The sequence below is a fragment of the Sphaerulina musiva genome (genome assembly GCF_000320565.1).
Source record: "Sphaerulina musiva SO2202 unplaced genomic scaffold SEPMUscaffold_12, whole genome shotgun sequence".
Taxonomy (NCBI): domain Eukaryota; kingdom Fungi; phylum Ascomycota; class Dothideomycetes; order Mycosphaerellales; family Mycosphaerellaceae; genus Sphaerulina; species Sphaerulina musiva.
Genome location: NW_016017394.1, coordinates 699,607 through 711,280, shown reverse-complemented (window position 1 = coordinate 711,280; position 11,674 = coordinate 699,607). Strand labels below are relative to the sequence as shown.

General features: G+C 51.9%; 5 protein-coding genes across 5 annotated transcripts; 1 reads left to right on the top strand and 4 right to left on the bottom strand.

Annotated features, from left to right (window-relative positions):
• Positions 1–2: 2 nt before the first annotated feature.
• Positions 3–1,723, bottom strand: SEPMUDRAFT_74155 (Mur ligase; the record flags this gene model as incomplete). Its single annotated transcript, XM_016910053.1, has 2 exons — positions 1,648–1,723; positions 3–1,589 (listed from the first exon to the last, which is right to left on the bottom strand). Exon 2 carries the CDS (start codon positions 1,515–1,517, stop codon positions 3–5), a length of 1,515 nt encoding a protein of 504 aa, XP_016756594.1. The 5' UTR covers positions 1,518–1,589; positions 1,648–1,723.
• A 320-nt stretch (positions 1,724–2,043) lies between these two features.
• Positions 2,044–3,696, bottom strand: SEPMUDRAFT_74150 (PLP-dependent transferase; the record flags this gene model as incomplete). The annotated part of the gene is made up of 2 exons (XM_016910052.1): positions 2,044–3,385; positions 3,456–3,696. 2 exons carry the CDS (start codon positions 3,694–3,696, stop codon positions 2,112–2,114), a joined length of 1,515 nt encoding a protein of 504 aa, XP_016756593.1. The 3' UTR covers positions 2,044–2,111.
• Positions 3,697–4,087: 391 nt separating this feature from the next.
• On the bottom strand, positions 4,088–6,313 carry SEPMUDRAFT_166898 (uncharacterized protein; the record flags this gene model as incomplete). The annotated part of the gene is made up of 4 exons (XM_016908269.1): positions 4,088–4,456; positions 4,511–4,799; positions 4,852–5,250; positions 5,370–6,313. The coding sequence occupies 4 exons, from the start codon at positions 6,311–6,313 to the stop codon at positions 4,088–4,090; spliced, it is 2,001 nt and encodes a 666-aa protein (XP_016756592.1).
• Positions 6,314–6,727: 414 nt separating this feature from the next.
• Positions 6,728–11,586, bottom strand: SEPMUDRAFT_152121 (DUF654-domain-containing protein). The gene has a single exon (XM_016907256.1). The coding sequence runs from the start codon at positions 11,378–11,380 to the stop codon at positions 9,026–9,028; it is 2,355 nt and encodes a 784-aa protein (XP_016756590.1). The 5' UTR covers positions 11,381–11,586; the 3' UTR covers positions 6,728–9,025.
• On the top strand, positions 6,865–11,586 carry SEPMUDRAFT_94146 (pyruvate decarboxylase; the record flags this gene model as incomplete). Its single annotated transcript, XM_016910629.1, has 2 exons — positions 6,865–7,108; positions 7,209–11,586. The coding sequence occupies 2 exons, from the start codon at positions 6,865–6,867 to the stop codon at positions 8,696–8,698; spliced, it is 1,734 nt and encodes a 577-aa protein (XP_016756591.1). The 3' UTR covers positions 8,699–11,586.
• Positions 11,587–11,674: the final 88 nt, after the last annotated feature.

The following is an 11,674-nucleotide window of genomic DNA, read 5'->3' as shown; positions in this document are numbered from 1 at the left end:
GTTTATCTACCTACCTCTCTCTCTCCCTCCCTCTCTCTCAACAACCTCCAAACATCCCCCACCAAATACAAACTCCCACAAACCACCACTTCCCCTCCAACTCGCCCCGCCAATTCACAAGCCCCTCTCAACGCCCCTTCCAAATCCCTTTTCCAAATTTGCACATCCTCTCTACCCCCTACCGATCCCATCTCCATCTCCATCTCCATCTTCTTCATCTCCATAACCTCCTCCGCAACTCCAGCAATTTCCTCCGCAGAAAGCGCTTGCACCCAATCCATCCCATCCACAGGACCGAATTCGACAGCAAAAACTCTATCGCCAGGTTGCAAAAGAGTCTGAAGGATAGGAGTGGGATTACGATCTGACGAGACAGAGAGGGCGAGGATCCAAATTATCGGGGTGGGGGTTTTTTTGTTTCGGGTGCGAAGAGTGTTTTGGACGGTTTGGGCGAGGTGGTGGATTCCATCTGAGTTGTGGGCGCCGTCGAGGAGGGCGGTTGTTGTTTTGCTGGTGCTGGTGCGCATGATGGGTGCGAGAGAGATGGTTTCTTGTCGGCCGGGTAAAGTGTGGGTTTGGATGATGGTTTGCCATTCGGCGAGAAGGTTGTCGCGGAGATTTTTGGTATTGGTGGTGGTGGTTGATGTTTCATCATCTTGTGTGGCGTCGAAGGGAATTCTGCCCAAATTCGTGAGTGCGGTCCATGCGGATATGATGGCCAATTCGCCATTGATTCGCCTCGGTGGCGAAAGGTCTTGCCACGCGCTGGGTGTCATGAGGGGTAGTATGTTTTCCCATCGAATTACAGGGGCATGCAGTTCTCGTGCTTTGGATTCGAATAAAATGTCCAATTCGGCATCACGGGCCCATGCTACAGGAACGCCTGATTTCATAATCCCGGCCTTTTGAGTCGCGATTTCTGCTCGTGTGTTGCCTAGAAATCCGCGATGATCGAGGCCAATCTGTGTAATAGCAGTGATGAGAGGCTTTGGACGCCACTTCGCAGGATTGAACCGTTTCCGGATCAGTTTAGTTTCTGTAGACCCGGATACTGGCTCTCCGAGGATATTGGTCGCGTCCAGAAGACCACCCAAGCCGACTTCAACAACGGCCACGTCCAGCTCCCTTTGGGTAAAGAGGCGAAATGCAGTAGCAGTGAGAATTTCGAATTCCGAAGCATTAATGTTATGCTGCGCATTGAATGCCTTGACAGCGCTTTCTTCCTCGAAAAAGTCTCGCTCGGGCACGACGTCCATGGCATGATGACTGGCGCCGCCATTGCTGAAAGCTATGCAGTCCCAGCGATCGACGAGATGAGGACTGGTGAAGCGGCCGTGTGTGACAGGTGATTGCTGGAGTTTCTCCCGATACTGCGAGCGGTTGTATGCATTGAGGAGGGCAGATGTGAGGTGGCATACGGTGCCTTTGCCATTGGTTCCCGCGACGTGAATGGCTTTCCATGGAAGTGCAGTGGTAGATAGCAAGCGCGAAATCCGCTGCAGGCCCAGCTCGATCATACTTCTATCGCTTCTTGGCTTCTTTGTGCTTCATGGAGGTTGTTGTTGGCGCTTTTGATGTTGTTGTGTCACCTACCTCAAGTCTCAGCACGCTTCCGTCTACTGTGTTGACGGGTCGATTTTTTCCTACTGAAATCATTCAAGTGTACCTATAGTTCTAGTATTCTCCGCTTGCTGTGGTGGGCACTTCAAACTCAATAGATCATTCGGCATCTGATGAGTTTGTATACAGAAAGAAGAAATCGGAGTGACATATGTCTCTGTTTGACGGTCGTATCGCTAGCTCCGGTGGTTCAGAATCAATTCCTAGGTTAAGCTTCTTTTGAAATAATGATCCCCCCTTTGGTCGTAGAGCTAGTAATGCACCTTTAAGCACGCCCATACACTTAACGAATAAAATAAAATGAAATATATCATCGTCACGAGAACTGTGTTGCCTGATAGAATGCTGTTTGTTCCCAAAAAGAAGAAAATGTGGCTACGCGATGCGAGGGCAGAAATGTCTGCTAGCAGAAGCCGTTGTGAGGTTTGAATAAACAGTCATCATTCATGATAGGTACCTAAACTAGACTCCTCATGACTTTGGAACCACGTTCAAACACCATTCCTGCTGCAGCTTTGGACACCAAGGACCGCATCTCTCAGACACTTCATGCCAGCATCGAATGATTCCTTGGGCGCAGCAGCAAACGTCAGCCTCAAGGCAATAACATTGCTGGGAATTTCTGCCTGCTGCACTGCAAACCAGCTACCTTTACTCAGCAGCAACCCCGAAGACACTGCAGAGGCGTGAATTGCATCTTCGACCTCGTGCGCGTGGAGTCGCGAGTAGTCGGGAAATTTCGAGACGTCGACGCGCACCCACACCATCATGCCACATGTAGGCACACTCCAAGCACAGCTTTCGGGAAGCCATCGCTCGCAGGCTGCAATCAATGCATCACGCGACTCGCGGTAGCGCGATGAGAGGGCCCGAAGCCATTCTACGAACCCCAGATGCCCCCACGTCTGATCCAGCAGTTTATACATCAGGATCTGCGAGGGACCGCTGACAGCAGTGGTGCAGAACTCAGTGTGGTAAATAAATTGGTTGATCAGCTGCTCACAACCTGTGACCCAACCAGCACGCAGGCCTGCGGACAGAATCTTGGATGTTGCATCAAGTCGAAGCACTCTTCCGGAACGATCGAGAGAAAGGTACGATTGGGGAAGATTGGCCAGGTACTCGTCTGCGGAAGCGGGAGGCGAAGCGCCATATTCGCCAAGTCTCAGGAAAAAGTACGGATCGTCCTCGACGATGATCAGATCGTGGCGTTCTGCGACTTCATAAATCGCTTTGCGTCTTTCGAGACCTTGTGTCGCACCAGTAGGATTTTGTCCACATGGAATCATATAAAGCACAAAGGGCTTACGCCCGCGAGTCGAGTCCCACGTCACCAGCTGTTGCTCCAGAGCATCCGGAAGAAGTCCTTGCTCATCCATCGCAATGCCGAGAAGACTGATTCCCATGGGCTTCACCATCTCCAACGTGCCAGGATACGTGTATGCTTCAGTCAACAGCCAATCTCCACGTTCACACAGCATGCGTAGGATGATGTCCAGCGCACTTGTGTTACCACAAGTCAAGCTCGTGGCCCAGTCTCTGATCTGTGGCTCATGCACCAGTTCCACGTGCTCGGTAATAAACCGAAGGAGTTGCGGTGATCCCGCCGAGTGGCCATAGTTGAGTGCATGACCCAGGTCCCAGTCAAGCTCGCCCTCGATGCAGGACATTGAGGCACTTTTATCTTGTGGGGAAATGCCAACCGTGGCAGACTCCTTCAACGACATCGCCATGGCATTCCATGGAATTGTCGACGCAACGGGACCTAGAAAAATAGTGAGATGCACTCAGCGAGTATCTCTGAGACGTGGAAATCATGTCTGGGGGTTACTCACGAGCAACACCAAGATTGCAAATAGGAACTATGGCTTTGGAGCTCGCAGATGCCTTCAGCGTGGAGGCCTGCCGGAGAAGAGACTCGGCGCTCAATCGATGCGTCCATTCCTTCGATTGCGGTTTTGGCTGGTCTGAACGCCAACGGTATTGTGGCGAGAACACCTTTGGAGCGATGCCAACGGGGAGTGGTTCGGTATCCGTTCGATTGAGGGTAATGGCGGCAAGCTTTTGCGACAACATGGGGGACGTGAGTCTCTGGGGGGAGTGTTTTTCACAGTGATCTAGTGGAAGCACATGTAAGCAATATAACATACTCCAAGTGCTTATACGCAGTCTCCTTTCCGCCCCCTGCACGCCTTGCGTTGTCTACCCACCTGTGCGATGCTGTCATGTATCGGAAGGAAGAACGAGTCTGTCTTGGTACCTCCTGGGAGCGTCTGTAATGGAGGCAGCTTGCCCAGGTATAAGGCGGAATGTACATGTACTGTAAGGTATCGTTCAACGCGACTGGAGTACGACATGTCGGAGTCTCGGCGAGTCGGCGTGTTCAGAATCAAGATAGCACCATTTGTTGATGCGCGTCACACGAGCAGCACTCTGCGCTGCACGGAGACCACATTCTTAGCTTAAGCTACACATCTTGATATAACGCCGGATGCTCTGCGAGATTCGTCCAAAAGTCCAGCTCAAAGTCCAGGGTTTCGTTTCCGAAAGGAATCGACGCATCTGGCATGCCGACGAGAACGTCGCCAGGCACATCAGAATGAGATACACCAAGACTGACACGGTTCAGCACACTTTTGATCGTGACTGTAGCACCTTGCAAGAGGGCATAATTTGGCTCGTCCGGACGAATGAGCACTCCAGCATCGAAATGGGCAACCAAGACACCGAGGTCCTGAATGGCTTGGGAGGTATGGAAAGAGCCATGCAGGAGTGGACTTCGGTTGACCAAGGCCAGACATATTATACCTGCAGCAGGGAGGCCATAGAACGCGATCTACTGCTGGCATCAGCACAATCACACGATTCTGTACAGATTAGCCATCCTTACTTTCCAGATGAATCCAGTACCTGAGTTGTCCAGTGAGCTTTGCAAGACTGCTACCTCTGCCGCTAACTTCAACATGTTGCCGGAGACTCCTAGAAGCTCCTCGCTCGGCTCTGAAGTCTTGGTCATAAACACCGAATGTAGAAGGAAGCGGACATGAAGCAGGTTCAAGGCAGCACTTGCGACGAAGTCTCGCTCTACGGCATTGCCTTCGAACGATCTCAGGTGGTCTGTGAGACGGTAGCGATGGGGAAGCGCTGCGAGAAGTGCTTCGCAGTCCAGTAGAATGCCACTAGTATCATTAGCAAGGAGTACCTTACCCTCCGAATCAATTGCTCACTAACTTGGACTGCTCTTTCCGACAAACAGGGTCTTCGACTCGGACGAGATCGAGAACCCTTTCCTTCAGTAATGCGCAAGCAACAGTCCATGTCGTCTCGATGGTGTAGTCGAAAGGATTGGTGGATGCTAAGCTGTAACATGCAGAAAAGAGGCTATCGATATCGCTGCGCGACATCTTCAGGGTACTATGAGTGCTATGCATTCGATAAGGTCGTCCAAGGAAGATGGATATGTTCTTGTCGGCCGAGAAGGCACGAGCACATGTTTGGCTTCGGAGACTACTCAGATCACCAGAACTCAGTGAAGCAAGGTCTACTCGTTCGTGATGACCCAAAGCATAAAGCGAGCTGACAACATCGCCCAGGCGACGCCACGAATGGAAACTTTGATCACCATCGATCCTGGAGGGGAACATTTGAAGTCAGCATCAGTTTGGGAACATGTGTGATGCCGCTCTGGAATACAGGAGAAGACAGTGGACGAGAGAAGACGCATCACCCTTTTGATCCCGGGCACTTACATGGAGTGCGCGATGAAGTTCTCGTACTGCAAAACTAACTGCAGATCGTTGAGACAGTCCAAGGACAAGCAGATTTCCAGACATTGATCGGCGCATCGCAGGAATGTCTTTTGTAGCTGTCTTTGACTAGACCTCGTAGTGTACAGTGCTGAAAAGCACGCCGTATCCTGGACTGCTCGGCACAGAGCAACAAGGAACAAACCCAGCGTTGCCCAACCAGGGTCATTCTGACAGTAGGTGATACAGAAAGTAGCAATGCTCATGGCGCCATCTGTCGTGAGCCGCTCACGAGAGTTCCTTAACAGAGACGACGCAAGCTCGGCTCCCGATTGAGATTGGAACAAGACACAAACGGCTTCTGTGCAGGGAATCACAAGCGGACCAGCTATGGCCAGATTCACACCCGATAACACCCAGTTTGTGATCAGTTTGGCGCAGGCATTGAGATCGAGGCGTCTGAGGTCGTCCAGGAATTTCGTATGCTGCACCACTTCGGCTTCCTCGAGGTCTCCTATTGCCTCGTGAAGCACACACTTGGACGATGCGAAATCATCACTGCCTCCGCTTGCCTTGACAGTCTCGAATATGGTGGTGTGGCTCGATAGTCCTTGGTAGCCTGGGTTAGGATACACATGGAGGGCTGATGTGCTCGCTGCAGGCGAGTTGTGCAGGCTATTGGAAGATGTTGTTACGAGGTGTTCTTGCAGATGGTCGTTGAGACTTTTGGCATTATGTAGAAGCAAAGATGGCCGAGAGTCGGAAGCATCGACAGCATCTGGTGTCTGGCGAACGGAAGTGGTCCGTCTCCTTTTGAATGGTCGATCGCGATAGACACACAGTTCGAATTCATTGCTGTCTATGCAACGTCGACAGGTAGGTCGGGCATGATCACAAGAGACTTTGGCTTCGCGACAGGGCTCACATGCAGCAAGTCGCTTCGGCATGTCCGTTTATGTACCTATGGGATGACAGTATGGTCCGAGGAATGGAAGGCTTGTACAAAGTGTTGTGGTGGATGGCGGAGTGTTCGGCGTGATGGAATGTCTGGACTCTGAAGGACAAGTCAAGTGGAGGAGATGCACCCGGAGTCCCGGTTCTCATGGCCGGCTGCTTCCACTGCAAGCTCGTACTGTACCTGGCTCCTGAATCACTCCTGGAGGCGGTCGAAACTTCAGCGGAACCGGCGTGCTCTCCATCCGGCATACAGATGATGATATCGATATGATACGTACATGTTACCTTATAAGGTCTATACCTATTAGGATTGCCTCGAGTGAGGAGGTGGGAGTTGGCAGTATTTCTATATATACCGTAGCTAATCTCCCAACAGTACTGCACCTGACCTTTTACCTCTGAACTCTTGCCCTACTTGGAGTACTCGTCTCTTGTCACTCTGACTTTCTCGCCCGTCTGTCTCCGACTGTCTGTCAGTAAGGTAGTCATTGGTCACTGGTCAAGAACGAGCACATAACCCAGCCAAGAAGTACAGTCCATCATGCCATCCGAGATCAAGCTGGCCGAATATCTCTTCACCAGGCTCAAGCAGCTCGGTGTTGGCACCATTCACGGTGTTCCTGGCGACTACAACTTGGAGCTGCTTGATTACGTCGAGCCACAAGGTTTGCACTGGACGGGCAGCTGCAACGAGCTCAATGGAGGCTATGCTGCGGATGGCTATGCGAAAATCAAAGGCATTGGAGCCTTGATCACCACCTTTGGTGTGGGAGAGCTGAGTGCGAGTTAGTCACCGGCCCATCCCGTCTCCTTCCTGTCTTTTCCTCCTAGGAGGTATACCTATACATGCCCGTCCCGTCTTCTCTAACTTCGAATCCTCCACAGTCAACGCTATTGCAGGAGCCTATGCCGAGCTCGCCCCCGTCATACACATTGTCGGCACCCCCACCAGACATCAACATGAGTCGCGGAGTCTGATCCATCACACACTGAACGATGGCGAATATGGCCACTTCGCCGCCATGTACAAACATGTCACCGTAGCACAAGCCGACCTCTCGGACCCGCGGACTGCTACCGCTCTTCTCGACGCTGCTCTGGCACAATGCCTGCTTCACAGTCGTCCAATCTACTTACAGATTCCTGTGGACATGGTTGCAGTCCCGGTGAGCAGTGCCACACTCGAGACGCCTATCGAGATTCTACGCGCCACCTCCTCTGCCAATGAGGCTCCCGCTATTAGTCTTCTTAAGGATCGGATGAGCAAAGCTGAGAAGCCAGCAATCTATGTTGACGGCGAGAGCTTAGCGTATGGCATTCTGGAAGAGCTTCACCGGCTTATTGAGGCCACTGGCTGGCCCACTTGGACCTCAAATTTCGGAAAGGGATGTGTTGACGAGACTTTGCCCAATGTGCGTGGCGTGTACAAGGGTCAATGGGCTCCTCAAGAATACCAGGACTACATCAAGACCGCCGATCTGGTCTTGTGCTTTGGACCACATTTCTCCGGCACCAACTCATACTTTTCGACCGGAATTCCTCCCACAAAGACCACCATTTTCTTCAAGTCCTCGTCTGTCACTTCCGAGGACAAAATCTTCCGCGACCTACCTGCCAAGCAGTTTCTGTCACTGCTTCTCAACGAGGTTGATGTTACAAAGCTGCACAAGGTACCCGCAGAGCATACAGCACAGACTACCAAATCAGCACTGGAATCTTCAGATACCGAGAAGCTAGACCAAAGAAACCTATACGCCCTCACGCAAAACTACTTACGCACGGGAGATATCATCATGGGCGAGACGGGCACCGCAGGATATGGCATCCGCGACTTCAGATTGCCGAAGCATGTTCGATTCTTCAATCCTGCCACATGGCTATCGATTGGGTACATGTTACCAGCATGTCAAGGTGCCGCCCTTGCTCAGAGAGAACTCGATCAAGCTGGCAAGTGGCCACGTCATGAGGAGAGATTACCTCGCGCTGTCCTTCTGATAGGAGACGGTTCATTTCAGATGACGGTGCAGGAGCTGTCCACCATCATCCGGGAAAAGCTCAACGTCACAATCATTCTGCTGAACAATGATGGCTACACCATCGAACGATGTATTCATGGGAAAGATCAGGGCTACAACGACGTGGCAAGATGGAGGTACCTGGAAGCGCCGAGTTTCTTTGGTGTCGCAGAGAAGAGTAATGAGGCTACTGGAGAGTACGTCTCTCACACTGCTGTTGCAAAGACCGTGGGTGAACTGCGTCAAGCCCTGGATCGTGCAGACGAGCGCACTGTCGCAGGCTTGAACTTGATAGAGGTGATTTTGGATCGGGAAGACGCCATGTCTCCTTTGTCTGATCTGATTGCCAAGCAGAAATAGATGGTCAAAAACAGTCGAAAACCTACATTTTGCCACACTTGATGGTCCTCTCTCTCTCCGCCTCACTTCTGTCTACCTAACCACACAAATATTTGACAAATTCGGCGATCAGGAGGAATATGGCCATATTGAGCAGGATTCAACGAGAGTACACGATCCGGAAAGAAAAAGAAAAAAAAAAAAGAAAATCGTCCAGTAACACTTTCCAGGCGGGCGCCACTGTCGACGCGAAGAACTATTCTGTCAAGACTACATACCTACCTATAGGTACCTACCTTACCTTAGTTACGCTCGTCGTGTAGGTTAGGTGAGGTAGATTATGTAATTCTATCGAAAGCCGCCTGGCATTTCAAACCCATCATCACCACCATCATCATCACTATCATCATCATGATCATCATCAGCCCCATTCATACGCTGCTCATCATGCCTCACCACCTGTCCCAAATCCAACCCTGCATTCCCCAACATCTCTTCAAATTGCCGCAATTCAAGAGCGCCCAATCCCGGAATCTCCGGCTCCAATGGCGCGCCTTGCGTCAACATGCGAAAAACACGTTGTACATCCAATTCCGGCTGCTCGCCGCCTCGCAATCGAATGAAACGTCTCGCGTACTCTTCAAAAGCATTTTCACGCCCTGCTTCGCGAACTTGAGTCATCATTTCTTCTGCTGTAGCGGGTGGCTGCTCTTCCTCGTCCTCTTCTTCTTCATCCTCATTTTCATCCTCCTCGCCGTCGTGGATTCTCGGATAGCGCTGATTGTACCAGGGGAAAAGGTCGCGGAAGAATCGTGCGACGGAGTGGGTTTCTGCGTATTGGGGATCTTCTTGTTGGGGCATACGTGCGAGAGCTTGGCGGATTGCGGCGAGGACGGCTTGTTCTTGTTGTTGCTGAGTGCGGGCTGAGGCTGGGCCTGATCGAGCGGGTTGCTGCTGTGTTCGCTGCTCTAGGTGATAGGAGACGATGGAGTCGAAAGGTGGGAGAGGGTCGGATGAGCTTTCGAGTTGGCTGGTGTATTCTCGAGGTACGAGGGCGATGAGCGCTGGAGTGTCGGATAGGAGTACATGTCTGGCGATGTTGGGTGTGATCTCGGACGAATCGGTCGTTGCAGAGGGCGTTTCTGCAGGTACGGCGCTGGCAATCTCCAGGAGCAGTTCGGTGTGCTCGGGAGTATTCCACAAGTCTTTTGCTCGTGTGGCGTATAGTTCGGCATAGAGCTTTTCCTTGGTCGAGCCTGCTTCTTTACCCCATACAGCGGGAGGCGCGTCGATGTTGAGCTCGTGCATCAGCCGAGCTACAAACCAGGGGTATTTGCCGACTACAGAGAACAGCAGCTGTTGACCTTTGCTCTTGTTTCCTGCCGAACATTCTGCCAAAGCTTGACTCAACTGCACATTGGGCATGCCTTCGTGCACCGGTGTGAAAAGGACGTTGCGGCTGATATTGACATAGTCGAGGTGTTCTTTCGATCGTAGAGCATACTGATCCAGCACCAGCCACAGTGCGTAAGGATCGTCTTGCGGCGAAAGCGACAGCAACATCTTCGTCCACTCATATACGGTGCGATAGGTGGCTCGCATCGTCAAGTTTTGCATATATCGCCAACTCGCCAGCCAAAATTCTCGATTCTCTGGTCTGCGGAAGTCCAATCGTGCTTTGCCATCCGCTAATGTCTTGGCGAAGGTGCTGTGTACGGCTCTGCCAAACGAGAAGAGCGCTCGTTCTAGGAGATCTCCAGCAGTAGTGAAATCGCGCTCCTGCTTCGCGATTTCGGAGACCTGGAGCAATGTCGAGATGTGGTACGGGTTGTGTTGAAGCAGCACAATCATACGCTGTGGATCCATAGAGGCAACACAAGTCTCAAACTGCGACTGCACACCTTGGTAAGACGTATTGTGCACAAACTTGTACAGAATAGTACCATCAGCGCGCTTCTCCTCCACCTCCATGCCCAAGCCGCCACTCGTGGCCTGTGGCCAGTCTTCCTTGCCCTGGATGAAAATGTTTCTCCGCAACGCCATGGCAGACAGACCAGATCGACCATCCTGCCGATGACCTCCTCGCAGAGCCTCTCTCAGACCGACTTGCTGTCGTTGCTGTCGTCGATTGCCACCGCCCATGCCGTGTCGAGGAGCTGCACCATCCTCGCGATCTGCTTCCAGCGCAGCACGTCCGAACAGCCGCCTCATTTCATTTGCCGCATGCAGATGTGATGTGTCCACTGCTAGAAGACGATTCGCCTCGTTCAAGGTGTAATCCACTCCAGCTGCTGTGGTGTGCTGCTGCAATCCATTGCCATTTGTCGACAACTCTTTCAGCGCAGCATCAATCTCATCCAGCTCCGCGCCTGTCTGCGCGTTGTCTTTCGTATCGTCCGCCTTTTTACCCTTCTTCTTCTTCCGCTTTTTCTTCTTGTTCGTAGTGCTCTTCGGCGCTGCTGCGACTGGCTCGTCCGGTATCGTGTCTTCTCCGTCGTCTTGCTCGTCCTCTTCTGCCTCTTCCTCGGCTTCCTCTTGCTCTTGCAGTAGCTCAAAGGCGCTCTTCTGCTTTACAGGCACTGGCTCGGCTTCCTCCTCGTCATCTTCTTCCCCTTCAAGGGCTTGCGCTTCCTGCTCCAGTCTCTTCAATGTTTCTGCCTCTTCTCGTTCGCGCTGCGCCTTACGCAAAGCGCGCGAAGACATCCTTTAGTAGAGCTGTCCTGTCTCAGGTCTTTGCAGAAATTGAATTGTAGAAGAGCGGCAGGTCCGCCTGCGTCGAGGTCGAGGGGGTGAAGGTATGTTCTTCGGTGACTCGATAGAGCTCGCCGCTCAGTGTCACTACCTTAATCAGAATCGGGTCCGAGTGACAAGATAACACACGCAAAGAACAACGAAAGATGAGGCAGAGATATGGACAAGCAATGCATACAGCCGCTTATACACTTTTTTCAGTGTCTAGAAAACATGCACCTTCACTCGTGCTCATCAATGACGCAG

Coding starts and splice junctions, on each gene's coding strand:
- SEPMUDRAFT_152121 (XM_016907256.1), bottom strand. CDS start 11,380: ATGTCTTCGCGCGCTTTGCGTAAGGCGCAGCGCGAACGAGAAGAGGCA.